Source organism: Perissodus microlepis, chromosome 6 (assembly GCF_051167445.1).
Source record: "Perissodus microlepis isolate ML-2025 ecotype Zambia chromosome 6, ASM5116744v1, whole genome shotgun sequence".
In the NCBI taxonomy this organism is placed as follows: Eukaryota; Metazoa; Chordata; class Actinopteri; order Cichliformes; family Cichlidae; genus Perissodus; species Perissodus microlepis.
In genome coordinates, this window is record NC_140466.1 from 7,595,939 (window position 1) to 7,622,500 (window position 26,562).

Consider the following 26,562-nt stretch of genomic DNA (forward strand, 5'->3'; position numbering starts at 1 on the left):
TCAGACATTAAAGGGAATGCTTAAAGAGAACAAATACAGTGTTTTCACCTGAGGGATGTATTTGTCTTATTTTATTGTGAATTACATTTGTTTGGAATAATGCATAACCCAACAGTCTGCTTTTATGTAATTCCAAAATGGTTTTTTATAGCTTCAGGCTTAACAAAGGGTTAGAATACAGAACATTAGTGACAGAGTTCTGTGTTGGTTACAATCGCAGAGATTGAACAAGGAAAAGTCAAAATGATTGCAGACACAAGCTGTGGGTGCTTTGTTGTACCTTATTATACCACATAATCTGAACTACTCAATAAGATAAAGGGAACACTTGGTAATCACAGTATAATATAGTCAGTTAAACTTCAGGAATATGAATCTGTCAAGTTAAGAAGCATAAACCATTTTATTTCACTTTGTAAGTGACAACATGTTTAGTGGAAAGGCAACAACGAGACGATCTGCGGTGGCCACAGTTCATTGCTCTCTCCTTAAACCCTCCGTCTGATTTTCTCTCTGATTTTTCTGGTGTCCTTGTCACCAGTGGCATGACGTGAAACCTGCAGACCAATCTGATTGCACAGGTAGTCCAGCTCCACCAGGAAGTCACATCCATCTGTGCCATTACAAGACAGTTTGCTGTGGCTCAACGCAGTTTCAACAGTGTGGCAGAGATGGACCACACGAGAAGAGCTTGACAGGGGGAGAGAAGAAAATCAGTCCAGCAGAAGGCCTAGCATCTGCTTCTTTGGAGAAATAGGTAAGACACTGACAGAGTCCTACAGTATGACTTGCAGCACGCTTCTTGTGTGTAATTAAACATTTGTTTAACTGTAATAAATGTCTCAGTGAAACACATCAACAACTATTTGCATTTCTGTTTTTGCTTTTCTCTTGAAATAAAGGTTAGGGTTATGTTTTGAAGCTGGGGTTGGAGCTGTAAATTGTGATGAATTAGACTTCCGGGGGTTAAGAGGCATATCCTGAACAATTAAGCAGGGGTGTGTAAAATTTATTTAGGCTATATATTTACATAAACAGATTGTTCATGATTTAAGTCTTTCTGTTTCATGCACTCAGTTACAGTGATTGTGTGGTTTAGAGATATGGCAGGATTTAAAATTATGGTAATTTTTTAAAACTTGAGTTCTTCCAGGGCCATAAAAACTGAGATACAACCAAGGCTTAATGAGGACATGATAGTGATATAAAGCAAGTTGCGCTGCAGCCAGGTGTTCCTTCCAGCTCTAAACAGTAATGTCACCCTACAGTTACACTTACACATTCAACACATTGTTTTTTCCTTGTCATTCCAGATGTCAGTACAGATACTCAACAAGTATCAGCAAGCACAAAAACTCTTTCTGTGCAGTTTTGCAAAAAGTTTTGCAAGTTTTCCGGTCTGTCTATGAGCTAAAGGTACAGTTGTTTTATTTTCCAGGGAGACAACAAATCTGAATGTGTGATAAGTTACGTCAATAACAGTGTTGAGGTCATTACTCAAAAAAAAAGATAGAGTACTCATGGGAGAAAGTAATTTGTTACACTGCTTGTTACATCACTTCATCATTACTTGAAACACGCGGTCTCATAATTACCAGTTAACAATATAACCCTTACACTACAGTCCCGCAGTTAATGAAGTGCACCTTTAAACCAGTGGACTATATGTTATTGGAAAAAAGCACAAACTGAAGATTTAAAGCTTTCTAAAGAGCCGTTTGATGTGTTGCAAACAGCAGGGTGTATACCATCACAGCAGATGGATCTGTAAATACTTTGAGCCCAACTTCACAATTGAGCAGGATGAATGTGGTAATTCAGAATGCTGCTTCTCCATGGACCTGGATTGGGTTCCTTGTGTTATTTAGGAACATTTATCCTAATCTGATTAGGATTAGCTCAAAAGCAATGAATGATTAATGTAGATAAAGGAAAAAGAATCCTCCCACTCATCTATCCAAGAAAATAGCTTTGAAGGACAATATCACTCATTTAATGTCTACAGCATCTGTAGTGTCGTGTCTATATCAAATGTATTTGGTTTTGTGTGGTGGTATGTGGTATATGTTGTTCTGTTCCCATTTACATGGCCACCTGGAATCCCATAGTCCTTTGTTTTCAGTGCCAGACTCCCTAGAGAACCGCTTCACAGTTTTATTCCTATGTTTTTCTGGCACCTGGCGACACACCAGGATCCCTTTTTTCTACCTTTATTCTTAGTCTCCTCTTTTTAAATTCCAAGGGCAGGTTCATGGCTTGTATGCTTTTACGTGCATTACTTGGGTGAATATGCTTCTCCTCTGTACATGAGAGCTGGGGATTTATTGAAACCCGAGCCATGTAAAAAGGATCTGTTTGTGTAGGTGGCCAAATCCAAAACTGCTAATTCAAATATTTATGACTGATGTATTACTGATTGAAATTATGTTTTCAGAAAATCATCCCAGTGGTGCCTTAAAATGGCCTGTATTTGTATAGCGCTTTACTAGTCCCTAAGGACCCCAAAGCGCCTTACACATTCAGTCATCCACCCATTCACACACACATTCACACACTGGTGATGGCAAGCTACATTGTAGCCACAGCTGCCCTGGGGCGCACTGACAGAGGCGAGGCTGCCGGACACTGGCACCACTGGGCCCTCTGACCACCACCAGTAGGCAACGGGTGAAGTATCTTGCCCAAGGACACAACGACCGATTACAAGACGAACTGCCAACTCTTGAGCCACGATCGCATAAGGAAAAAGCTTAAAAACAGGGTCTTTAATTATTCATTCATTGTTGTAATTACTCATTTTTGGCTTGGCCTTTTTGCCTAATTTACATTGTTTTCCACTGGCACTCATTAAGTAATTTATTCAAATAAACACTTAGTCAATTGTTCTGAAGCAAAAGAAAATGCAGGTTAATTGTATTAACTGTAGGCTACAAGTATTATTAATTATTGAAACATGCAAAAAAAAGTTCCAAATGACTCTCAGAAGGCCAGTATTTAATTGAAAATCGTGTCGTGAAAATGAGGCTTTTCATTACCTCGTTCTAGCACACGATCCCAGAGAGTTATGTTTAGAAAAAAAGGCGAGCGTCCTTGAATTTACTGCTCAACGTTTGAAACCACATTAATAGAACAGAATGTTTTTCCCTACAGCAATATAATCACAGAAATCTAATAATGTTTTTAATACTTAAGCATTTTGTCATGTGTTGGGGCGATCGTGGCTCAAGAGTTGGGAGTTCGCCTTGTAATCGGAAGGTTGCTGGTTCGAGCCCTGGCTTGGACAGTCTCGCTTGTTGTGTCCTTGGGCAAGACTCTTCACCCATTGCCTACTGGTGGTGGTCAGAGGGCCCGGTGGCGCCAGTGTTCGGCAGCCTCGCCTCTGTCAGTGCACCCCAGGGTGGCTGTGGCTACAATGTAGCTTGCCATCATGTGTGTGTGAATGGGTGGATAACTGAATGTGTAAAGCGCTTTGGGGTCCTTAGGGACTAGTAAAGCGCTATACAAGTACAGGCCATTTAGTGTGGGAAGCATAGTGCAATGTGCAACTTAAAGGCACATAATTTATTAAGAAAGTCACTATCTCTCTTCATCAACAAGGTGAATGAGGCTTTTACATAACCTGACAAAATTCAGCTAAACACCTAAGGAGACTTGAAGGTGAGTTTAGGGATGTCTGCTAGATAAGAAAGACAGAGACATAGAAGATAGCTCGTTTTACATGGCATGTAGAGTCAGAAGCCCAAATAAATGTCACAATCAAAGTTAGGACAAAGTAAAAGGTAAACTAAAATTAACCAACAAAAAAGTACATAAAGTTAATATGTAATGCGTAGTTACAGATTAAAATTTAAAATTATAGTGAAGTGTAGTTCAGGCCACCGTGTATCTACAATATTGACCGTCATTGGCAGAGTGTCCCGTTCCTGTTCTGGATTCAAGTATTTTTAATTATGTGTGTGTATTTCACTATTAATGTTTGTAGCTGTGTCTCACTAATATTAACCTTTCACATCAGCACTGTATGAAACTATTTTCTATGAAGACAAAATATTTCCAACTCCCTGTTGCTTTCAGCTGGCTAAACAGAGGAAAGCGTTTACTCCAAAAATTTAGAATAAAATCAGAAATAAAAGTATTTATTGAAAAGACATAAATTTTCACTCTTTAGCCTTAAAAGCCTTCAGATTCAAGGTCAAAGGTCAAGCTCTGTGAAAATCTTGTAAATACATGTTAGAATTAGGTACTGTAGGATTTTCAGAATGATACCATAGGGGCATCTACTAGAAGGCTGAGGGGTAACACTGGCAGAGAATATTTATTTAGGAAATGATAACAGGTTGCACAATGTATAAAATTAGAAGATCAATATAATATAGTGCTTAAGTAAAGGTGCCTTTTAATAAAAGTTTTTACATTTACTCTTTAGAGGGAAATACTGTACTTTTCACTGCATTTCATTTATCTAATAGCTTTGTTATTAATTACTTTACAAATTAAGATTTATGTGCAAAAAATATGTGGAAACAAAAAATCAATATGATGTTGTGTTGCAGATTAAAAAACCTATAGTTTATAAAACAAAGTTTATAGTTTATTATAGCAAAGCTGAAATGTTAGCTTAAGTAATCAATCTGACAAATGAAAAAACCATTCCACATTTTTCACTATTTGTAAATCTGCTATTATTTGTCACTGGAGAAAATAATGAGCAGATTAATCCATGATTTCTTTTAAAAAGAAATAACAATCATTAAGGACATACTTTTACATACTATATACTTTTATAGTAAAATCAATTATATAATGATATCCACTGATCAGGAATTGCATTTAACCACCTAACATTGCCTTCCTAATATTGTGCTTGACCACCAACAGCCCTGACCTGTCAAGCTGTGGACTTCACTAGACTCCTGAAGGTGCACTGTGATATCTGGCACCAAGATGTTAGCAACAGTTCTGTAGGTGGTGTGGCCTCAATGAACTTGTTTGTCCAGCGCATCCCACAGATGCTCCATTGGAATGAGATGTGGGGAACACCTCAAACTCACTGATGTTCTCCTCAAACCGTTTGTGAACCATTTTGCACTGTTGAAGGGCTCATTGTGTTGCTGAAAGAGGCCACAGCCATCAGTTAATATCATATCTATGAAAGGGTGCACATGGTTTGCAGCAATATTGGGGTAGGTGATACTTGTCAAAGCAACATCCACATGGATGGCCAAAGTTTCCTAGCACAGCATCGCCCAAACCATCACACTACCCTGACTGGATTGTGATCTCTCCATACTGCATCCTGGTGCCAGGTGTTCCCCAGGGAAATAACACACATGCACCCGGTCATCCACATGATTTAAAAGAAAATGTGATTCATCAAACTCCATGGTTCATTGCTCATATGCCCATTGTTCTTTGCTTGGACCGCTGTTAATAGATACTGACAACTGCAGACCGGGAACACCCCAGAAGAGCTGCAGTTTTGGAGATGCTCTGCCTCAGTCGTCGAGCCATCACAATTGGCTCTTGCCAAACTCACTCAAATCCTTGCGGTTGCCCATTTTTCCCTTTTCTAACACAGTAAATCTGCCAACAAAATTTTTACTTACTTCCTAATATATCCCACCCACTGACAGGTGCCGTGATGAGATAATCTTTGTTATTCAACTCACCTGTCAGTGATCATAATGTTTTGCCTGATTTGTGTACACAGAGCCAGTCACAGAGCCATTTTTATGCATTAAGTACTTTTAAAAGCTTAAACCCAGGAAATTGATCAATTTTCTCCTCTTATGAGCTGACTTAATGTCATTAATGTCAGGACATCTGTCACATTGTCCTACTTCCCAGCTGGCAGCCGTGTGACTGCACTGGGATCCTCCAAAGAGTTTTTGAAGGATTTCTTTTAATTGCTGCATACAAACCATAACATATGCATGGTGTCAAAAACATCCTATGGCACACCTGGGCTTACCATATATCACATCATTTGGTAACCACTGTTCTAATCCATTTAATAGAACTTATCACTTATTATTTGCTGTTATGCAACACTTGGATGTGAATCTTTAACACTATGTCCAGTGTATCAGTACGAAAAACTAAATCATAAAAACAAAACACTGTAGGTGTTAAAAAACAGCAGTTGTGGGATCAACACCCTGATCAACAGAAATATTCTCGGCTGTCTGTCTGGGTCTGTGCTGGTTTCAACGCAAGCAGCAGGATCTCTCAGATAACAAGAGAAATCACATTTTCTCTCTTAGGTCTGTAGCCCTGGGCCTTAGCTGGTCTTTGACAAATAGATTGCTGTGGACAAAGACGCTCTTTGCGAGCAATAGTCTACTGCGTTTGGCTGTCTCTGCTTGTTGTGTCAGCTTTGAATGCATCCTCGTGTCCACAGCAGTCAAGACATTTGGCACTGGTCAGTGGGCATCACACACACAGAAAGAGAGCAAAAAACAACTTCTTATATAGTTGTGGAAAAATTTTGAAACACTCAGTGAAAAAAATACTAAATACTGACAAAACTTCTAAGGTAATACTCATATAAATTGGCCATAAAACCAACATAATAATTAGAAATGATATGTGTGCAAAGCATTTCACAAAAGCAAGACAAGAGCTATATTATTTACATTAGCAAAATCACTCAATTAAAAAACATACAAAACCAAAATAAAAATATATCCAACAATAAGATTAAACATAAACAGTGTACATTTATTGTACATGCCTGCATTTCTGCATTACTAGAGTTGTAAAACTACACTGGTATAGAATTAAGACAATTATCAGAACATAAATTATTGTGATTTTCTCTCTCCAACTCTCAAAATGACAAAATAAGGATACTCTTACAACATAAACTGGGTCATTTAGGTGCCTCTTTTGTCTTTCTTTTTCCTTTCCCCGATCAACTGTCATCCATCTCCTTTCCAGCTGATCTATACTGTCCTTCTTCCTTTCTCTCCTGTCTGTACACAAAGCAATACCCCCAGGAAATAAATCTGTAAGTGAAGGTTTGCTTTGAAAATTAACGTCTCTTATTGAATCAAATGAAGCATGGACTCAGGGAGGGAGGAAGGAAAAGGTCAGCAGACTGAGAACATTTAATGAATATTGAATCCACCATTTTCTCTCTTTTTTTAACAAACACACACACACACACACACAAATAGGGGCAGGAAAACACGTGCATATAAGTAAAGATATGTATTCAGCATCAGAATGTTCACAATGTTTTTCACTGTTATGATATCTTCTCATTTCAAAAAGCACTCTTACATCTATTCTGACAAACATGACAAACATTGTTCTCTTGTGAGTCATGCTTGCTGGCTTTCACATCATCAGTGAAATCATCACAAAGAAAATGCTAACTATTGAAATTCAAGGAAAGAATGTAAACTTTTAAAAGACAATAACAACTGAAATACTTTGTATGCTATATGTCATAGTTCTGTCTCCTAACATCATCCCACTTCTGTCATGTTTACGGCTGAACACATCTGACCAGTAAAAAAATATCTAAGCATCTGGAGTCCCTCTGTGTTTATATTAATCGGCTTCACAGGCAGAACTGACACAGCACATGCTATTGTTTCTGTTTCATCATTACAGATGTAGCATTAGTTTCCATTAATTGTGGCCCACTGTGCAAAATAAAAAAAGAATTTCACTAAGATACCATATAAAAGGTATTCCTCTGCTACTATCTGGTGTTACATACTTCATGTGTTTAAATATTTCAATTGGTCAGTTTTGTTGTTGTGTTTTTTAGATACACTGGGTGGTTTCTCAGCAGACAGGCCCTTTTCTGTTGACTGTATAGTAATATAACTTTTTTCTCTTGTTGTCAGGGGGAAAAAACAAAACATCAAAACTCAAAGTCTCGATTGCTAATTGTACTGACAGACAACAGACAAAGGATTTAATTAAGGTTGGAATCAAAAGATTCAAGGTTCAACATTCCAGACTTTTTATTATCATTATGCAGTCAAAATGAAATTAAGGCAATTACAGCTTTTATGCAAACAAAATCATATTCTTGTGTTTACTCATTATATTCTTATTAAAAAGAAAGAACAAAAGAAAAAAGGAAAAATCATAACTACAGAGAAAGGAAAGATAATAACATTTAAAAACAAAACACCCGATTGACCCTGGAATTGTAGACATCCATGTCCATTTTATTGTGGAGGTTTTGATTCTTTATATTGATGAAAACTTTAAACCTAACCTTTACGAATTATTTTATCTGCAGTTTCCTTTTTTTCTATCTTTCTATCTTTGATAACATCAGTGTTAACCATCAACAAACGTTCATAACTAGTATGCTAATTCTTAATCTTGTAATTTGTTTTTGAGGAAATGTTTTCTTCATGGTGTGTTTGTCTGCAGCACACACACTGTCTGTAAACCTGGATAACAAACCATCCTTATCAGCACTTACATTTATGGTTAGTTTAACTTTTTGCTCATTTGGGTGTCACAGTGATCCTTTCCTATACTGTATGTCTGAAGTTTTGTCAACTCATTCGTCAAACAAGGCCTTGCTAAACAGATTTTATGTCTGTATATAACATGGAGGCATAAAGAATTAGATCCTGTTGTTATTGCAATCACAGAGAAAACTCTCCTAAAACTCTGAGAAAATTCCCACTCTCCCTTCATTGGTCCTTAACCAATTACTTTACCCTTACAATGGCTCCAGGAATAGTTTATCCATAATAGTGTACCAAGCTGGAGCTGAAATTTAAAAAGTGAAATATGGCTTAAATAACAGCATTTGCTGGTGTAAATGAATTGAGTTTTTCAGATCAGTGAAGCTGATTGTATGGTGGAAGGACACATTACTGGCAGCACTTTACATGTTAGTACATGTGCTATTAGTGGCACCTCAACCACATCCATTTTTAAATTTCACGCTGACATTTCAGGCTGGAAACTACATCAATGATGTCAGAGGTCGCGGGCCAACACTGACAAGCTGAACATTCCAACAAAACAGATTTTATTTTACTCAAAATGAGAACAAACAAAGCTCTGCACTGCAGACATGAGGAAAAATCCATATCGCAGATTTTATGTATCAGCCAGTGTCTAAAGTTAGCACAGACATTTCTGAATTATTTTAATGCAATTTGCTATAAATAGGCAGTAGGCACCAGTAGAAATGGAGAGGAAGTCTGCAATAACAACAAGTAACAGGAAAGAGGGCATGATGATGGCTCAAATAGTAACAAATATATGAAAAACAAAATAAAAGTGGTATAGTTCCATACATGATTCATGTCATTAAATTAGCTGCAGTTGCTTTACAACAGAGCTCTCATTTATATGGAGCTATGCAGATGAAGAAGAGACAGTCCAACAACATTTTGAACATGAGTCCTGCTCAGACAGAATGCACCAGGTGCAGTGCTTGGACACAGACATCTGGCAAATTTGCACAAGATCTGCTTCATAGTACAAAGACTGCTGCAAATGCCAACCAAGATGGGGGTTTTGCACTCCCCTTTTTTGTCTTTTGGGTTGTCTTACTCATCTTTTTCAAAAGCTCAGGTTTGGCTGGTACAGAGAAAATCAGATGAAAGACAAATGCTGACTTTGAACATGTTTCACTAAATATGCATCTGATGTGCTCTGATCTGGACTGCATGACAATAATTCAATCATTCTTTTCAGTTGTACCTAAAAAAAAATTCATTAAACTTCATGTAGAGTGCTGTGCAAAATCTTGAGTTGCCTTTCTTTTCGTTATATCTTGCATCCAAAGAGCCAGAATTTCTTGTAAGTTCATTTATTAGCTCTCCATGTTTTCTGATGGTCTTTCAAAGTTTTTCTTTGGATGTTGCCTGCTTTCTAACTTGTGTTTTATTTGTTTGTTTGTTTCTTAAGCCACTTAAAACTGGTCTATTAATCATTCAAGCATATAAAGGCACTTAACTCAAGAGATGAACCCGTGATTTGTCAACCTAGCAAATAACCAATTTTAAGTTCTGTCTTTAGCCACTTTTTTACTGGCAGCCTGTCACAAAAACATATTATTTATTCCCATTCCTTTAGTTATTTTTATTTATTTATTTTTTAAAAAGAGAAAAAACACGTTTGACAGACATAGAGTCGTATTTTGTCTTCTACCAACAAGGTGATTCCTAAAAAGCTATTAACTGAAAACTTGGCATATCTCAGGATGGTGTGTAGTGTGTCCTTTTGAGGAAATTGGACAAGTGGGGGACAAAAGAAGTAGTGGCAGATGAACAGTATCTGAATATTATTAAGAAATAGAAATAACTGGCACAAGACGTGAGCGATACATCTGGACCTTGAGTTGATTCGTCTGTGCTTTGCTGAAGTCTCGTCAGAAACGTAACAGTAGCAGTTTTCTTGGTTCTCAGGAGGATATGAACACAAAGTTGTTTTGTTTGCTTGTTTTTTGTTTTTAATTGTCAGAGGTTTCAATAAACACAATTTTCAATTATTTCATGGTTTCGGCTTTACAGGGTTAAAGTTCAGGCTTTGCTGAAGAATAAAGGCCGTCATACTAAATATTGACTTTTAAGCTTATTAGAATTGGCCAAATTGTTTGTTTGCTTTATATACTTTTTTCCGTGATTGCTTGAACATATTTTAAAACATTTCTCCACCTGTTTCCCATTTTCCTAATGAAGCGTGGCTCAAGTGTTTTGCACAGCACAGCAAGTTATCTTTATGTAGCACAAACTGTCTCAGCAATATAGGCTTTTAATGTAGACATCATTGAGGTTAAGATTCTTTTTTTATTTCATTTTCACCTCCTACAACAGGATTCAAAATAAAGATGAAAATCCGAGTAAATTTCTTTTCCAGAGAATGTGAAGAGCTGCTAAGTCAAACGGTTCATCTGGTTTGCATAGAGTGATAATTAAAAGAAAAATATATAATTAAAAACAAATAGCGGGGGAAATTAACTCTATTTGTTTTCTCTGTCAGCAAACGTAGTTGAAATATCAGTAGCCATTAAATATGCATTAACACTTAACAACAGTTTTTACTTCACCAAGAGTTATTTAGAAAAGCATACTATATAGGACACTGGGTATTGTTCATATATAATAAAATTATTGCCAGCTCTGTTGAAACAACCTTGAAATAGTTGTCGACAGATTTTAATATGTTGAAAGTTTTGTTGATGAGGAGCTTTTCCAAGCAGAGACTCTACGCTAATGCGATGCCTGCTGCTGTTGTTCTCTGTGGTTGTATTAGCACAAGTAATAAGATAATCGAAGCCTGTTTATTGCAGTGACTTGGTCTTAATGACTGTGTTTGTTTCAGGTCACTGATTGAATATACTCTTTATTTCATTATGACTTTCCTTAACACCCACAAGACATCGAGCCCTGCTGATCAAATGTCTGCTAACTGAGAGTTTTTCCTTTTTTTGTCGTTTCCTTTCTCCTTTTTGCTTACTCCATTTTTCAGTTTTTGCTTCACTTGTTTCACTCTTCTTTTTCTCCTGTGTCTCACTGCTTTCATACAACATCTCAAACAATTTCTGTCTTTCCACCTAATGGAAGCTGAAGGGAGACAAAATGATGCCATCATCAAGCATGCTTTATATAACAGCCGTGCTGTATGGGCTCCTTGTTGTGACACAGCTTCCCACTGGCCTAATGTCTCTCTCCCCTTCTTGAGTTACCTCTCCAGGGACTTTTGCCCGAGTTGGGCCAGAAATTCTGGCCCAATATCATATTTTTTAATCTATAGACATATTGTCTTTGTGCACTGTTAAAAAAAAAAAAAAAGGTAAAATGTCAAGGCAAGAGTACATTTTGAATCATTTTTCATTTGATTTTTCTCTTGTGACTGCTGTTGACTTTACTAAGAGTTTTGGCAACTTGATTTTCTTGCTTACTTAATTACAATACTCATGTGTGCATCTCATTTGACACATTTTTACAGGAGCACACATGCTTTTTCCCCCAAACTATCACAAGGCTGCACACAGAGAGAAACAGAGACCATTCATACATGCCTGTGCCCATATGGCCGATTTCATATTATTCAATTTTTAGTTCAATTAAAGAGAGCAACAGAGAGAGTGAGAGAGAGAGAGACAAATCACAACAACAGTCACCTCCAGATGCTTTATATTTTAAGGTACAGATCCTAGAATATTAGAGAGAAAATCCAACAATCAAACGAGACCCTTTGAGGAAGCACTTGACGACAGCGGGAAGGAAAAACTCCACTTCAATAGGAAGAATGCTCCTGCAGAACTGGGCTCAAGGAGGGGCAGTCATCTGGCACAACAGGTTGGGGATGATATGAGGAAGCCAGAATAACAGACAGACTGTAAACAGAGCCAGAGATTCATGATTACATGCAGTGTGGTGTGGAAGCACATAGTGACTGAAAAAGGTCCACTCAGTGTATCACGGGAAGCCCTCAATAGCCACGACCTATTGCAGTATTATTCATTCAGGTTCACTTGATCCAACCCTGACTATATGCTTTATCAAAAAGAAACATTTTAACCCTAATCTTTAAAGTAGAGAGGGTGTCTGTCTCAGTGAATCCAAACTGGGAGCTGGTTTCACAGAAGAGGAGTCTGAAAGTGAAGGCTCTGCCTCCCATTCTACTTTTAAATATCCTGGAACCACAAGTAAACCAGCAGTCTGCGCGGGAAGTTCTCAACTGGGGCAATATGGTACTATGACATCTTTAAGATGGATGGTACCTGATTATACAAGACCTTAACACAAGGATTTTAAAATTGATTCTGGATTTAACAGGGAGCCATTGAAGAGAAGCCAATATGGAAGAAATTGGCTCTCTTTTTCCAGTCCCTGTCAGTATTCTCATTGCAGCATTTTGGATCAATAATAATGAATTACAATAATCCAGCCTAACAGTTATAATCATTGAACATTTTCTCTTTGGATTATGGGGAGAAACTAGAGACACTCAGATAAAACTTGCACAAGGCATAGACTCTTACTTCAGTGCAACAGCACAAACCGTTCTTGCTAAAATTTTACCAACAAAATAGAAAGGAAGAGAAAGTTTAGTTATTTATTCCTCAGTTAACTCACTCAAACATTGCTCACTGAGTGTGCACAGATGCATATGGGGATGCTGCAGGTGAGGTAGACCACTGTGATGGGACAGAGAATGAAAAGTATACCTTTTTTGCAATTTTCTGATATTTTTACTGGGTGGTGTTGACCTTTCATGCTAGCCAGCTGTCCATTGGCAGGTAGACAGATTAATTAAGTGTGGCTCAATCAGTAGCAGATTTCTGGTGGACATTTCTGCTCATTAAATACCAAAGCCTGTTAGCTGTAGAAGCTGTAAATAGAGATTAAAAAAAAAAAAAAAAAAATGCTGAGAGAGAAATAAGGGCTGAAAATTTCAAGAATGTTTTGATTCTTTTTTAGTTTCTTACATATGTAAATGAACACCAACTGATGAAAGTAAAGAGTTATAACAGCCAAATTATTCTAACTGTGAATTAATTTGGTTCATCAAAAGGGGTAGATAGTTTGTAGAAACGCCGTTTGATTAACAGTGCTCTAAATGGGTGCTAAAATGTTTTAACCTGAAAGGATATTCATTGAACATTTGTCTGACTTTGTTTTTCACATTTTATACAACCGGGTAGGAAATTACAATGAAATCCAGGCATGAATACATCAGCATTCATCAAACATTAGATGCTTCAGCTTTCTGCCTCTGTTCCTCTTTTTATATGCACCCTCTAATTTTGCTTGTAAGTTTGATCCATTATTGCATGAATATTCTGTTGTTGTGTTGTGGCAATGATTCTTACTTTATGCACTGAACCCTGCAAAATCACAGAAACATCTGTTTATTTGCTTTTGGCAGGCTGTGTCTTCAAATTTCAATATATGCACATGTAATGTCTACATTCTGTTGGGAATATGACTGGATTCATCCTGTTGGGTAACGACTGAAGGACTGTGTTAAACAGCAGATTTCTGATCAAATGACTGTGTGATTTGTTTTGGACTTTTGATGCCGCCTGTGAAATGCTGCATAGCACGCACCCACAAACCCATTATTTTTTTTCTCTCTCCCAGCCTCACTTCACTTCAATTCAGTTTCAGCTGGATCAGATTTATTGACAATAAAGTTCTGAAACAATTTTATCAAGAAGTGCAGTATAATGTGTTTCTGTCTCACTTTTTTTGTCCTCACAGTTTAATATAGTGTAACTGAATTCACTTCAGTTATTGTGGTATATAAGCATAAACGCTATAGAAACAATATTCTCAAGGTCGGATCAATAATAAAAAAAATTATTTTGTCTCTCAATAATTTTGATTATCTCAGCTTTTTTTGATATGTAGTGAGCAAAACCAACTATTAATAATATTTGTGTGTGTGTGTGCGTGTGTGTGTGTGTGTGTGTGTGTGTGTGTGTGTGTGTGTGTGTGTGTTTGTGTTTTAACTCCATTAAACTTATAAACAGTTGGGTCCTTAGGTAACTGACCACTGACCCAAACTGTAAAAGCAGTTTTCTTCTGTTTCTCAGTGATTTCAAACAATAAAAGCTTTTCTCCTAATACATTTTTTGGCATTTAGATCAATTTTGGAGGAGCACACAGTTTTTAGTTTTTTATCTGTTTGCCTGTTTTGGTTTGTTTGTTTGGTTTGGTTTGATTTGCAGGGGTTTCTGTTTGTTTGCTGGCTTATTTTTATGGGTTTTAGTCACTCGTGTGCAGGCTTGGTTTTTGTAAATGTTTTATCTTTTATTGTAATAAAACAAAAAGTCAAACCTTTAGGTAGCCTTTCAATGCTAAACTGGCCTGTGTGCAGTTCAGTTCTTTCACCAACTGAAAACATTTGCTGTATCATTAAACACAAAAAATACCCAGGACTGATACTAACTTGTTGTTAGAAGAGGCGATGCTACACAAGTAGTAAAACAGGTTGCTGCCATCAAGTTTAACATTAGTTAACATTTTTATTGAAATGTTAACTAATGGCCCACCTTCTTAGCTATAAGTACCAACAAAAATATGAGAACATTTTTCATTTTAAGCTGAAAAAATTTTTTCAGCTTAAAATGCATAAGCTGAAAAACATTTTTCAGCTTACGCATTTTATATGTTTTCTGTGTAGTTTTGTGAATAAAATATGGGCTTATGAGATTTGCAAATCATTGCTTTTTGTTTTTACTTATATTTTACACAGTATCCCATAATAATAATAATAATGGATAATGGATATCAAATTCTTTTCGTTTTCTTTTAGAAAAACTTCGCATCCAGTTAACTGGATGACTGTTATAGTCAGGTATCTTCTTTGGTATCTCCTTTAAGAAAGCGGTGTTTCCGTCATCCCAGTGTTTTAAAGTTACTTGGTCTTTAGAAAATAGAGACAGCATCTAGTACAGTAAACGCGTGGAGGCTTTCTATTTGCTGTCGGAGTCTGCAGCCTTGTTGCTAGGTAACAGCGCAGAGCGGCATTTCCAGTGTAGTTCAAGGAACGCTCTTTCCGCTTTAGTAGCTACAGAAAGGCTGCGCCAAGAAAATACATATCCCACAGTGCACTTCTCGCGGAAATGCCCGCCTCTTTTGAGCATATGACTTTCGGTACTCCAGTGAATCACAACAATACCCCGTTTGTGGTGCTGTGTGGTTCATTTAAGTATTTTGGTGGTGTTTTTTCTGTCGTTAGTTGCGCAGAGTTGTTTTGAAAATGAGGCTGCAGTGTTTGTTCGCAGCTTTGTGTCTCGGCGTTGGTGTAATGGCCGGGAAATACTCTCGGGAGCTGAATGAGCCCAAACCGAACGACAGAGATGGGCAGGCAGTGGAGTTCAGGATAGCTAAGCTAAACCAGGTCTGGGAGAAAGCTCAAAGGGTATGTATTTAAGACGATCAACAGCACGACTTATGTAGCACAAATAATTTGAGGAAAATGCTGAAACAATGAAGACAGGGCAATAAGAGATACATGATCGACGTACTGAGCTATGCACAGACCCAGGGGATCAGGTGGACGTTTCCTTAGTTGGAAAAAAAATCAGGCGTCTTTTGTTCATTGTGAAGTAGGCACTTACAGCTAAGACGGTGGGCCAAGCTTGGTATTGGAAAATTGTTGAAAAATGCGTTTTACTGCGGCTAATCCCAGTGAGCATCATTTAGCATTTAACTGCCTCTTCAGCTGCCTCATCAGACCTTTGGTCGATATTTAATAGACTGTTATTGTGAGCAAAATTAGGATTATGGAAAAAAAAATGTCTCTGTGTACTTTTCTGTTTCTGCAAACTTTCTCCCTCTGCCTGTCTAACAAAGCCAACATTGTCTGCTCTTTTGGATTCAACAGATGCAGTTGTCTCCAGTCCGGCAGGCTGAGCTGCACAGTGACCTGAAGATCCAGGAGAAAGATGAGCTGCAGTGGAAAAAAATGAAGGTGGAGGGATTCGATGAAAATGGGGAGAAGGAGGCCCAGCTCAGGCGCAACTTCCATGGTAAGACAACCTGCAGACTGATTCAGTCAGCAGTAGTTAGAGCTTTGTCCTGAGTCAGTTTCCTCTAGATCCTTAATCACCATCTTTAACAATCCCTGTACTGACATTTTTTTATGGGTTTGATTAGTAATAATGACTGCAACGTATCCTAACGCACTGGTAGTCACTAAAGGCAACAAAAAACAGGAACAGAGAGTATCGCAGGATTTCTTCTTCTACCTCTCCTTTCATTGCTTCCTTTAGAGGCCACCGCAGCAGATCATCTAGCCTATCCCTAGCATCATCTTCCATCCTCTCTGCCACTGCAACCCTCTGTATGTCCTCTTCAATTACATTTATGAACCTCCTCTGTGATCTGCCTCCTTCTCTCCTGCATATTAGTTCCATCTTCAGCATCTTATCTTGCCTCTCTAATCAGTGGGTCATGATGCGTTGGTAAGAGCCATCTTCTCTCATCAAAAAGACAGATATTTTTAGTTAATGAATTTAAAGTTATTCCTTTTAATTTTCTTTTTGTCTAATATGGGAAAGCAGAAGGTTAATGACACCTGGCTTGAGAACAGCGTCTTTAGTTTTTGTTTCAAACCTTGGAAAATAATAAAACTAAATCCTCTCATGCAAAAACACAAACAAAAGACTTTACAGAAGTTTTATCTTGTAAAACTGTCTGAGACGCTTGAGATTCCTTCATTTTTCTTGCCACTGTAGACATGAAACGGGTCCTAAATTGCTTTTCTAGTGGTGTAAGAAAAAATAATAATCTTGAATCTAACTTTTACAAACTTTCTGAATTTCAATGTCATTTAAACCCAGTGCTAAAAAGAGACATGTTAAGACAGATGGTTTAGGTAGGTCTAATTTAGTCAAGGCATATACTGTAGATGTCAATCGAACAAAGACAAAGAAAATGTTTAATGATAGATTAAGTACATGTACTTTTTATAGTATATGTGCTAAACATGGCAAAGTTTAAGGATCACATACTTGACCATAAAAGTAAAAGTTTAACCGGAGTAAACTTTCTGATGTACTGGTTTGTCATTTGAAATAAACTCTGAAGGTCATACTTCTAAGCTGTGGTAGTGATTCCTCCACTGCTCCTTCCTGCTGTTATCAGTAGCACTCTGCATATCTCACTTAATCTGTTCACTTGTCACCTGGCAGATGACTTACTAAAAGCATGCTAATTTTCTCCTGTGCTATTCAGGCTGTGGGTAAAAAGATATTTCTGCATTTTGAATTACGTTTTAGATATTCTTTATGTAGTATTTAGCAGTGTTTAGACTGAGGTGCTATTGTAGGATTTTAAAGGATAGGCATACTGTATCTCCCTTTATTCCTTGTGAGAGCTCGGCCAGCAGTCCACCTGCTCTGGTTCCTCTCCTTCCTCGCTCCCCTGTGGTGCAGTGACCTTCCTGCTACAGGCAGAGCAACACAGTCCCTCCTTTAGCTGGCTAAATATAATTTTTTAAGGAGCACGTCGAGTCATCTTTTCCATGCTGAATCCTGTCCTTCTCCTTAACTCATTCTAATTGAGCTTCACAGTCATTTTGTCTCCCTCATTACCTTCATTTCCTCTACGCTTGTTCTTGATGTATTTTATATGCCAAAAGACACTCCTCACACCTTTGCTGTCAGCCGGAGAACGTAAACACACAACGATGAAAGTGTGCAATGTAAACTGTTTAACTCCTCCAGCACCACAGAGATTTTCTACAGTCTTAATGAAGATTTTAAACTAGCATGCTGTATATGTAAACACACTTATTGAAGTTAATAAATGACACTGGTGATTTGCAAAAATGCTGTGATGGTGCTGAATCAGCACCTACAATAAACGTTTACTGGAGAATAATGAGGGCAGAGATTTCTCAGTCCCAAGTCCATCTTTATATGCTTTGTTTTTCAATTTGCCAAATTCATCAATTTTTTAACCACTTATTCAGTTCAGGGTTACAGAATAACTGGAGCGTGGCTGGTACACCCTGGACAGGTCAACAGTCACTGACAAATATTTACCTTTTTATTTGCCAATAATAATAGCTATCTTTCCTGAAGGTTTTTGAATGTGCTTATTATTATTATCATTATCATTATTATTATTATTATCTCTTGTCTTATTCACTTTATGATGTAGACATTCTGCCAAATTGTGGGGTTGTTCACAATGCCACTGCTACTAAATTAATTAACTGACAAATACTACTTAATGTCTTGAAAAAATATTCATTCTAGGTTGTTTTTAAAAGCCATTGGCAGCCTTATCATGTGCTATATACACAGAAATATAATATAATACAGCAGACATGGGCACTCAAACAATCCTGAAAGGAAACCTATAAATCCAATGAAGTTGGCCTTTGTCCAGGGTGGCTGTAGCTCACTCAGTGCAGGTTACCTACTAATCAGAAGTTGGTTTGATCACCATCTGCTCCAGTCTGCATGCCAAATATCACTGGGCAACATACTAACCCCAAGTTGCTCTCCAGTGCATCCATCCGAGTATGAATGCGTGTGAATGTTAGATAGAAAGCACTTACATAGAAGAAAGTGCTTGTGTGAATGGGTGCGTGAGACAAGTGGCCTTGAGAGCTCAGATAGAGTAGAAAGGTGCTATATAAGAACCAGTCCATTTACCATGTCCCACCCCTGCCCCCAAAGAGCTATAGCTTTATAATAGATCAGAACTTACTGCTCACTTTTTCCATATTAACTTAGGTACAGACTTATTCTTACTGGCCCAAAATGATTTCCCAGAGGTCTTTGACTCGGTAGGGTGACCAAGTTATTGTTTGGCTGGTATTTAGTTGCTATAAAGAAAGCAGAGAAGGCTGTCATCATATGTCAGTCAGGGTAACATCTGACTGTGTTTTGCTGCTAAGTCACAGTTTATGTAGATTTGGCTGATATATGATAGAAACTATAACAAAGAAAGAAAATTTAGCTACAGTGACGACCGTGAAACTACTCATAACTGGATGAAGCTGGTGGAAAGTGATTAATTTCGCATTTGGGAGAAAATTACGTGTAGTGATGCATTAAGTCAGCAGAGATGGAGTCGCGCTGCTGGCCAAAATATGTGATGACAAAGTTTTTAAATTGCACCAAGCATCTTTTTTGCTTTTCTTCAGGGGAATAAAAGAGTATATGCTTATATTAGACAACAAATGCATATTTCATTCTCTTCCACTTATCCTCGTCAGGGTCACGGGGGAGCTGGAGCCTATCGCTGCTACCATAGGGCGAGAGGCAGGGTACACACCTGGACAGGTTGCCAGTCTTGTCACAGGGCTAACACAGAGAGAGACAACCATTCGCACTCACATTCAAACCTATGAACAATTTAGAATTACCAGTTAACCTAACCTTACTAACTGCATGTCTTTGGATTGTGGGAAGAAGCTGGACTCCACACAGAAAGGCCCCAGGAAAATAAAATAACCACTAAAAATATATCTATAGTCCGACATCGACTGACTAAAATATTGGTCTGGCTCTACTTCTTCTTTACCTTCATTAGGGATCCTACTCCCCTTGATGTTTCCTTTGAAATTTATGAGTTACTGTCAAGGGGTTTAGAGTCTTGTTAAATGATTAATATGCATGTCTTAGGCAAGAGAATCTAAAGTGACTATCTCCCGCTTCCTCCCAAGATACAGCCTCTGTTGTTGTTCCTTAGAGGCTCACGTCAGTATAATTCAACACAGCGTTTGTTTAAAGTCTTGTGGTTGTGTTATGCAGTGATCCTCGCCAAGTATGGGATGGATGGGAAAAGGGACACACGGCCACTGGAGAGCAACTCACTGAAAGATCACGACATCAAGGAGGAAGATGCATTTGAGGATCCCAGACTGGACAAACTCTGGAACAAGGTTTGTGTTTGTGTGCATAATTCTGAAAATACTGAAGTATTGCTTTATGTAAGGTGCTTTGATTTAATGCTTGCATTGTTTGTAGTGTAACTGTAGGACTTCAATGCCAACCCTGTTGCTGTTCCTCTTTAAAAACCTTACCACAGCCAGTAAAAATAAAAACTTATGGACATGAACTTCAGATCAGCTTAGTGCCACTCGGCTTCCAAGAAACATAGAACAAGAGAACTAAACACTTTACAAGGTAACAAGCTTGTAAAATGTTTAGTGAGTCTCTGATTTCATCATTTTCACTGAACACAGCAAATCCACTACTGTGTGACAAATACATTTTTTCAAGAGGTTTCTTCCATACACAGTCAACAGATACATTCAGTCTAATCAGAACTTCATAACTCATTTATCAAATTACATCAAATCTGTAAGATCTAAACTTGTTTAATGGCCAACCAGTCACAAAGGGAGCAGCGTGAGCTAGTTCAAGCAGGAAACTCGAGCTGCATCATACACTGACAAGACTAATGCAAGTGCTGATTGCTGCCTTGCATCACTGTTTCAGCTTCTCTTCCACCCCAGCATTCACACCGTAGACCCCAACTCCCCAATTTTCTTAAGTCTTTGTGTGAAAATGAGCAATCTCTGACTATTTTTATATGTCCAATATAGTTGATTGGCTCTAAAATATTCATATAAATGTAATCATTAAAATCACTACACTTAATAAGCCTAAACCTTCTTAGACTCTTACCACACAGTCCTGCTGTACTAAGCGTTGATTCTTTTACTGCTACTTGTAATAGTGAATTCTTTCCCATGCAAAAGATCCTCGTTCTTCTGATGCATTTGAAACTAAATCCTCTATATCTCTAATGCCTCTTCTCCCACCAGGCTAAGATCTCGGGGAAGTTCTCTGATGAGGAGCTGCTGAACTTGAAGAGGGAGTTCCAGCACCACAAGGACAAGATCCACGAGTACAACATCCTCATGGACACCGTCAGCAGGACTGAGGGTGAGCCATGTGAATCACTCCCTTTGATCCGTTGCAGGCGCGTGTGTCGCACTACTTCTGTTTAGCTTTATTAGTGTTTTCTGAGGCCAGGTTTAAAAGCAGTTCAACCCAGTCCTCCTTTCTGTTGCTTCGTCCTTTGTCTATTCAAGATCTCTTACAGAGATCTCCTGCAGAATATCCCTTTCTATCTTAGCAGCTCTTATTGACCGTTTTATGCCATTTACTCCTATTTTTTTCTCTGCAGACCGAGCTGGTGTTTGTGATCATATCAGAATCATTTTAAACAACATAAAAGCTGAGTTTTTTCTGAGAAATAAGGCTTACGAGGTTATAAAGTAATAGTTTCTAGATGTCATGGCTGTTCTGCACACCCGTGTTTTATAGGGTTGAAGTCTGAAGTGCTCTCTGTCTGTCTGCTCAGTCTTGTGGTCATATACATAGGTGGCAGGTATCAGACTGCACATGTTACCACTCACTACTTTGTGCTCTATCAGTGCTTGTCAAATCACATCAAGCTGTGAGTTTTAAGAGGAGCTGACAGGCCCCACTGTGTTTCAAGTAGGCACGGGGAGGACAGGCATGTCTTCTTCGGATGTGACTTGACACTTTGCAGCTGTTACGTGCCAGAACTTTCCCGATAGCGCTGCACAGCGCTGCGTTTTTGCCATACAAGCCAGGGGTATTTCTTCTGCTTGTCTGATGCTTTTAAATATTAAGCCAATCACATGTTGCCTTGAGGGAGTGTCTGTGAACTTCCACAGTACCTCCACCTCCATCCACTGCCTGTCTAGGTTCCTCAGTTTTCATCCAGTTTGGCTTCTCTTCTTTTATTCTCCCCCTTTTCTCATCCAAATGTCAACTGTTATAATTTAGTCAGTGTGGTGCTGTACACTTAGGCTTTGTTTGGCTTTTACCTTTTTCCAGCACCACACAGGCTGTTCAAGGTTCTCGTGAAAAAGTTGCTAAATAAATGACAAATAAGCCAGTTTTCTAAAATGACCTTAAGCTTTAACGGGTTATTTAATGTAATAATGTAAAAAGCTGCTAATAAAAATTTACTTTTTGTCTCTTTCCTATTCCCTTCTGTCATCTATCCCTCATTTTCTCCATCCATCTCCTCTGCCCTCACTCCTATCTAACCCACCCACACAACCCTGCGGGCTTTTCACTTCTAATTTGCCCCCTCTCTCCCTCTTCTCCCCTTTATTTCCTTTCATCTGTTCCTCTCAACAGAAATACACAAGAACGTGATCTCTCCCCTGGAGGGTGATACCAAAGAGCACGTGCTGCAGCAGAAGCACACAGAGCTGAAGCACAAAATGAGAGACCTCAACCAGGGCTTTGAGCGTCTCCGTAAGCTCAGCCACGAGGGCTTCACTGAAGATAGCGGTGAGACATGAAAAGCACACACACACTCCCCACTTGTCTCTTTTTGCATCTCCATTAGACGCTACATTTATCTCATCAGCTTAATTACTAGGATTTGTAATCATAATAACACATTACTGTATCACGGCTGATGGCTTTAAGTGTTTTGCATTTTTAAAGACGTTCATTGAAAGCAGCTCACTACGCTGCATTCGCCCAGTGACGTCAAACAGCTCGGCCTTGTGCTGTTTAACAGACAAAACATTTCACTCACCAGTGCATTTTCTCTCCACTCCTCAGATATGTAAGGCTGCTGTTAGTCGAGTGTGCTGCAGTTTGCGTTAGGCTTCACTTGCAGGTTTCAGTGGGAGGTTGTTGAGAAGTTTAGATGAAGGCATTGTACCTTCTGCTGATTCATAATGATTTTGTTGCTGCGCCTCTACCTCCAGGTTGTTTCTTACTAAACCACTCGTTCCCCTCACGTCTTTGCTTCCTCTTGCAGAAATCTGTTTTTGATCCCCTCCCCTCTTTTTTTTTTCTTTTACACTTGCAGTTTTGTAGTACTTCAGGAGCGAAGAGAGAGTGTGTGACAGCACCTCAAGATTAAATTCTTAATGCGAGCATTTTGCCTCTTTCATATTTTGTGTGTATTTCTATAAAGTGATACGTTGTTGTGATTGTATGATATGAAATATCTGCTGCGACTGCTCCTCCTCAGAGCTCCCTTTCTCTTGAGTGTTTGTGGCTCCAAAATGTCTCTTTGGATTGTTTATCTTTTCATCTGCCTTTCCCTTCCTGGTCTGTAGAGTTTCGGGAGCCGCGTGTGATTGAACTGTGGGAGGCTGCCAAGAGAACCAACCTCAGCAACGATGAGCTAGAGTCTCTCAAGGTAGTGCTTACATCTCTTGTGACTGTTTTTATGTTTTTGGACACGCTCTTGCCCTGTCTCTTCCTAAATGACACTTTTTGTTTTAATGTGGTGCTACAATCTAACTTTGACTCCAACTCCACAAAACTTTTTAATCAAGCGCTCTTCTGGCACAGAAGCATTAACTGTATTATTTTCCACTACTTAGTAGCTAAGTACTACGTGTGTACGGTAAGCCACGGAAAGTGCAACTTATTATGATCACATTTTTATGTATTGCACTTTTGAAATTCACAAGTATTCCACTCTCCTGGATCTCGTTGTGCTCCTTTCACCGTTTGTCCCCTTGGGCAGCAGATTGCAGTGAACAACTCAATTTAAATGTTTTGGGGTTTCTATCAGGTTTCAGGATCAAATCTATCACAGGAAACATTCAGCTTGAATTTCCTCTGTGGCACTTCGCTTCTATTTGCCTCTTGAGATACATATAAGCTATTTGTTCAGCTGTGCATGTAACTGAAGGTTAACTGAACTTACACCCCTCTATGTTGGCTGCTCTTATTCATTTAGGAGGAGCTACGTCACTTTGAGACTAAAGTAGAGAAGCACAGTCATTACAAGGAGCAGCTGGAGTTGTCCCATCAGAAGTTGCAGCATGTGGAGGCTCTAGGAGACAAAGAGCACATCAAGAGGAACAAGGAAAAGTATGACACACTCGCTGAGAAGACTAGGGAGATGGGCTACAAGGTAAGTAAGAATAAAGAGGTTCTCTTAGCATTTAATATGCTGTTTGACTTCTCACCTGCATTAGAAATGAATAATAAATTATATGTAGCTATTATATTGCTTGTAAGGCTGGAAAGGTCTGGTTGTTGGAGGACTGCAGTAATCCCAGTGTTAAGTGGCTTTTTATTTTCACAGCTTTTTGTTTGCGCTTCAAAGTTTATAACCATCTCAAAGCCATCCACACTTATCTAAGTGAAGTGTATGTATTAACGTGTGCTGAAAGTCCAGTGTAAGACCAGATGCATATAACAAACATTGCCAATACAGTAACATAAATGCATAAATAAAATCAAGACAACTGGTTTTCCAGTTTTCACTCCCTGCAACTTGAGCTTGAAATTTGAACAGAATTACAATTTACTATGAAAACAAGCAAACTATTGTTTTCATAGGAAGTAAACTAATAATCATTTGTGTTGACAAGCCCCTGTTTAGCTGCATAGTGGTCTTGCATTTAAATGGCGTGTGTGTGTTTGATTTCAGATGAAGAAACATATGCAGGATTTATCCAACAAGATTTCTCGCCAGGGACTCCAACACAACGAACTCTGAGAGGTCATCAAACCAGTGAAAGAACTGTAATGTTTTTGTTTAGTCACACACAACCTTGATCAACCATGCCACCATTTCTTTTTTTAACTGCTGTTAAGAAAAAAACATCAGTGTTTTCTGTGAGTCTTTTTCTACTTTTCTAGAGAATGAAATGCTTAATGAGTGAATTCCTGGTTATTTGTATGTAATATGCATGAAGTATTATAAAGCAGTTCAGACTGTCAGTCAAGGTACAGATAAATTAAATATAGAAGTGTGAGCACCAGTGTGGTACTCCATAGAACAGTTGTTTGTATAACAAGTGGAAATAATGTCTTATTGTTGCTGGTAGATAAGGGATAGACAGCACTATTGGCTGTCTTGACCAGACCAGAAGCAGTTGGTCTGTTTGTCCACATTACATATGTGCTGTTGCCACTGTAGGACCTCATAGTTTCCCTATTGACATATTTTGGTGTTACTTGAACTGTCTGATCAACATAAAATGAAGATCAAGAGTAGAAGCACTGAAAACTAGTGATCTGAAAATAAAATAGCAATCTTTAATATTCAGTAAGATACAGGTGCCAACAACAGACATACAGTAATATTTTAAAAATACAGATTTACAACATTCGTACGCTTTGGCATGAATAAAAGCACTTAATACACTGTAGAGAAAAGCGGTTACAAACGTTACATTTTCGTGAGTCATCCTCATGCTGTTTCTTTCTCCTCAGAGACACTAGTGGGGAACCAAAATTATAAAAATTAATTTGCATCCATTATTTTACAATTTGTCCTGATGATATCAAGAGGGAGGTGAGAAATTGAAACAAACACTATGCTTTTCCATTCATCAGTTCCTGGCCTCTCACAGACCAGAAGCAGAGGCATTGATTACTGTGATGAATAAGGTGTCTGGATGGCTGATTACTTAGTCATGTCCTGCTTGGACCACATGGGCCTGGATTAATGTAATTTGCACCCTGGGTATAACTGTAAGCTGCTTATTTTTATCGAATGCTTTTCCGCTTTGAGGTGAAATGATCACCAGGGAAGTTGGGGCTCTTGGCATTCAGTTGTAAGGCATGAGATGAGGTGGGCTTTATCTCACTGTGAAATCTTATTTTGATCCAAACCCAATGGCAGTCGGTGACCTCTTGAGAAAAGAGGTAGCATAAATTATATGGTGATCACAAAGCCTGAAGAAAATCAACCCAGCAAGAACTGTAAATACATTTTTTCTTGTTTTCCATACGCAATGACGATGATAAACAATAGTTTACGCCCATCCCCTTATAATTAAAGCCATTCAACCAGTAATCTTGGTAGTCTTGAGATTACTGGTTGGCATCGGTAAGGTAGGTTTCCATCAATCCTCAGCATATACAAGGTGTGATCATAAAGTTCCAGGACTCATATAATAAAAGGACTGTTACATTCAGCTGCGCGCTCATTCCCAAAGGTTTGCCACAGCAGATTCGCTGTTTTTGATGTGGCACAGATTTTATACCGGATGCTCTTCCTTATCCAGCCCTCCCTTTAATCAACACCTGGGACTGACACTGAGTACACTCGCTTGTGATCACATGAGGATGGGTTTGTGTGTCCTCCTCAAACCAGAAATTTTTGCCTATAAGCCAAA

General features: G+C 38.4%; 2 protein-coding genes across 5 annotated transcripts in view; one reads left to right on the forward strand and one right to left on the reverse strand.

The window, feature by feature from the left end:
* The first annotated feature begins 647 nt into the window (after positions 1–647).
* lrpap1 (low density lipoprotein receptor-related protein associated protein 1) overlaps positions 648–26,562 on the forward strand; it is a 26,890-nt gene continuing 975 nt past the window's right edge. The window contains exons 1-8 of one of the 2 annotated variants that reach the window (XM_084930433.1): positions 648–757; positions 16,336–16,480; positions 20,222–20,352; positions 21,241–21,361; positions 22,595–22,750; positions 23,536–23,618; positions 24,168–24,344; positions 24,867–26,562. The exon at positions 24,867–26,562 is cut by the window's right edge and continues 975 nt beyond it. In XM_084930433.1, coding sequence (XP_084786559.1) covers positions 16,336–16,480; positions 20,222–20,352; positions 21,241–21,361; positions 22,595–22,750; positions 23,536–23,618; positions 24,168–24,344; positions 24,867–24,935 — 882 coding nt within the window. In that variant the 5' untranslated portion in view covers positions 648–757 and the 3' untranslated portion in view covers positions 24,936–26,562. Of the gene's footprint in view, positions 758–15,577; positions 15,871–16,335; positions 16,481–20,221; positions 20,353–21,240; positions 21,362–22,594; positions 22,751–23,535; positions 23,619–24,167; positions 24,345–24,866 lie in introns of those variants that run through there. The other variant, XM_084930432.1, reaches the window with a different exon arrangement.
* The window catches only part of dok7b (docking protein 7b), a 24,697-nt gene continuing 23,592 nt past the window's right edge, over positions 25,458–26,562 (reverse strand). For all 3 annotated transcript variants that reach the window (XM_084930429.1, XM_084930428.1, XM_084930430.1), the window contains exon 13: positions 25,458–26,562. This exon is cut by the window's right edge and continues 678 nt beyond it. The gene's annotated coding sequence lies outside the window, so the exon portion shown is untranslated.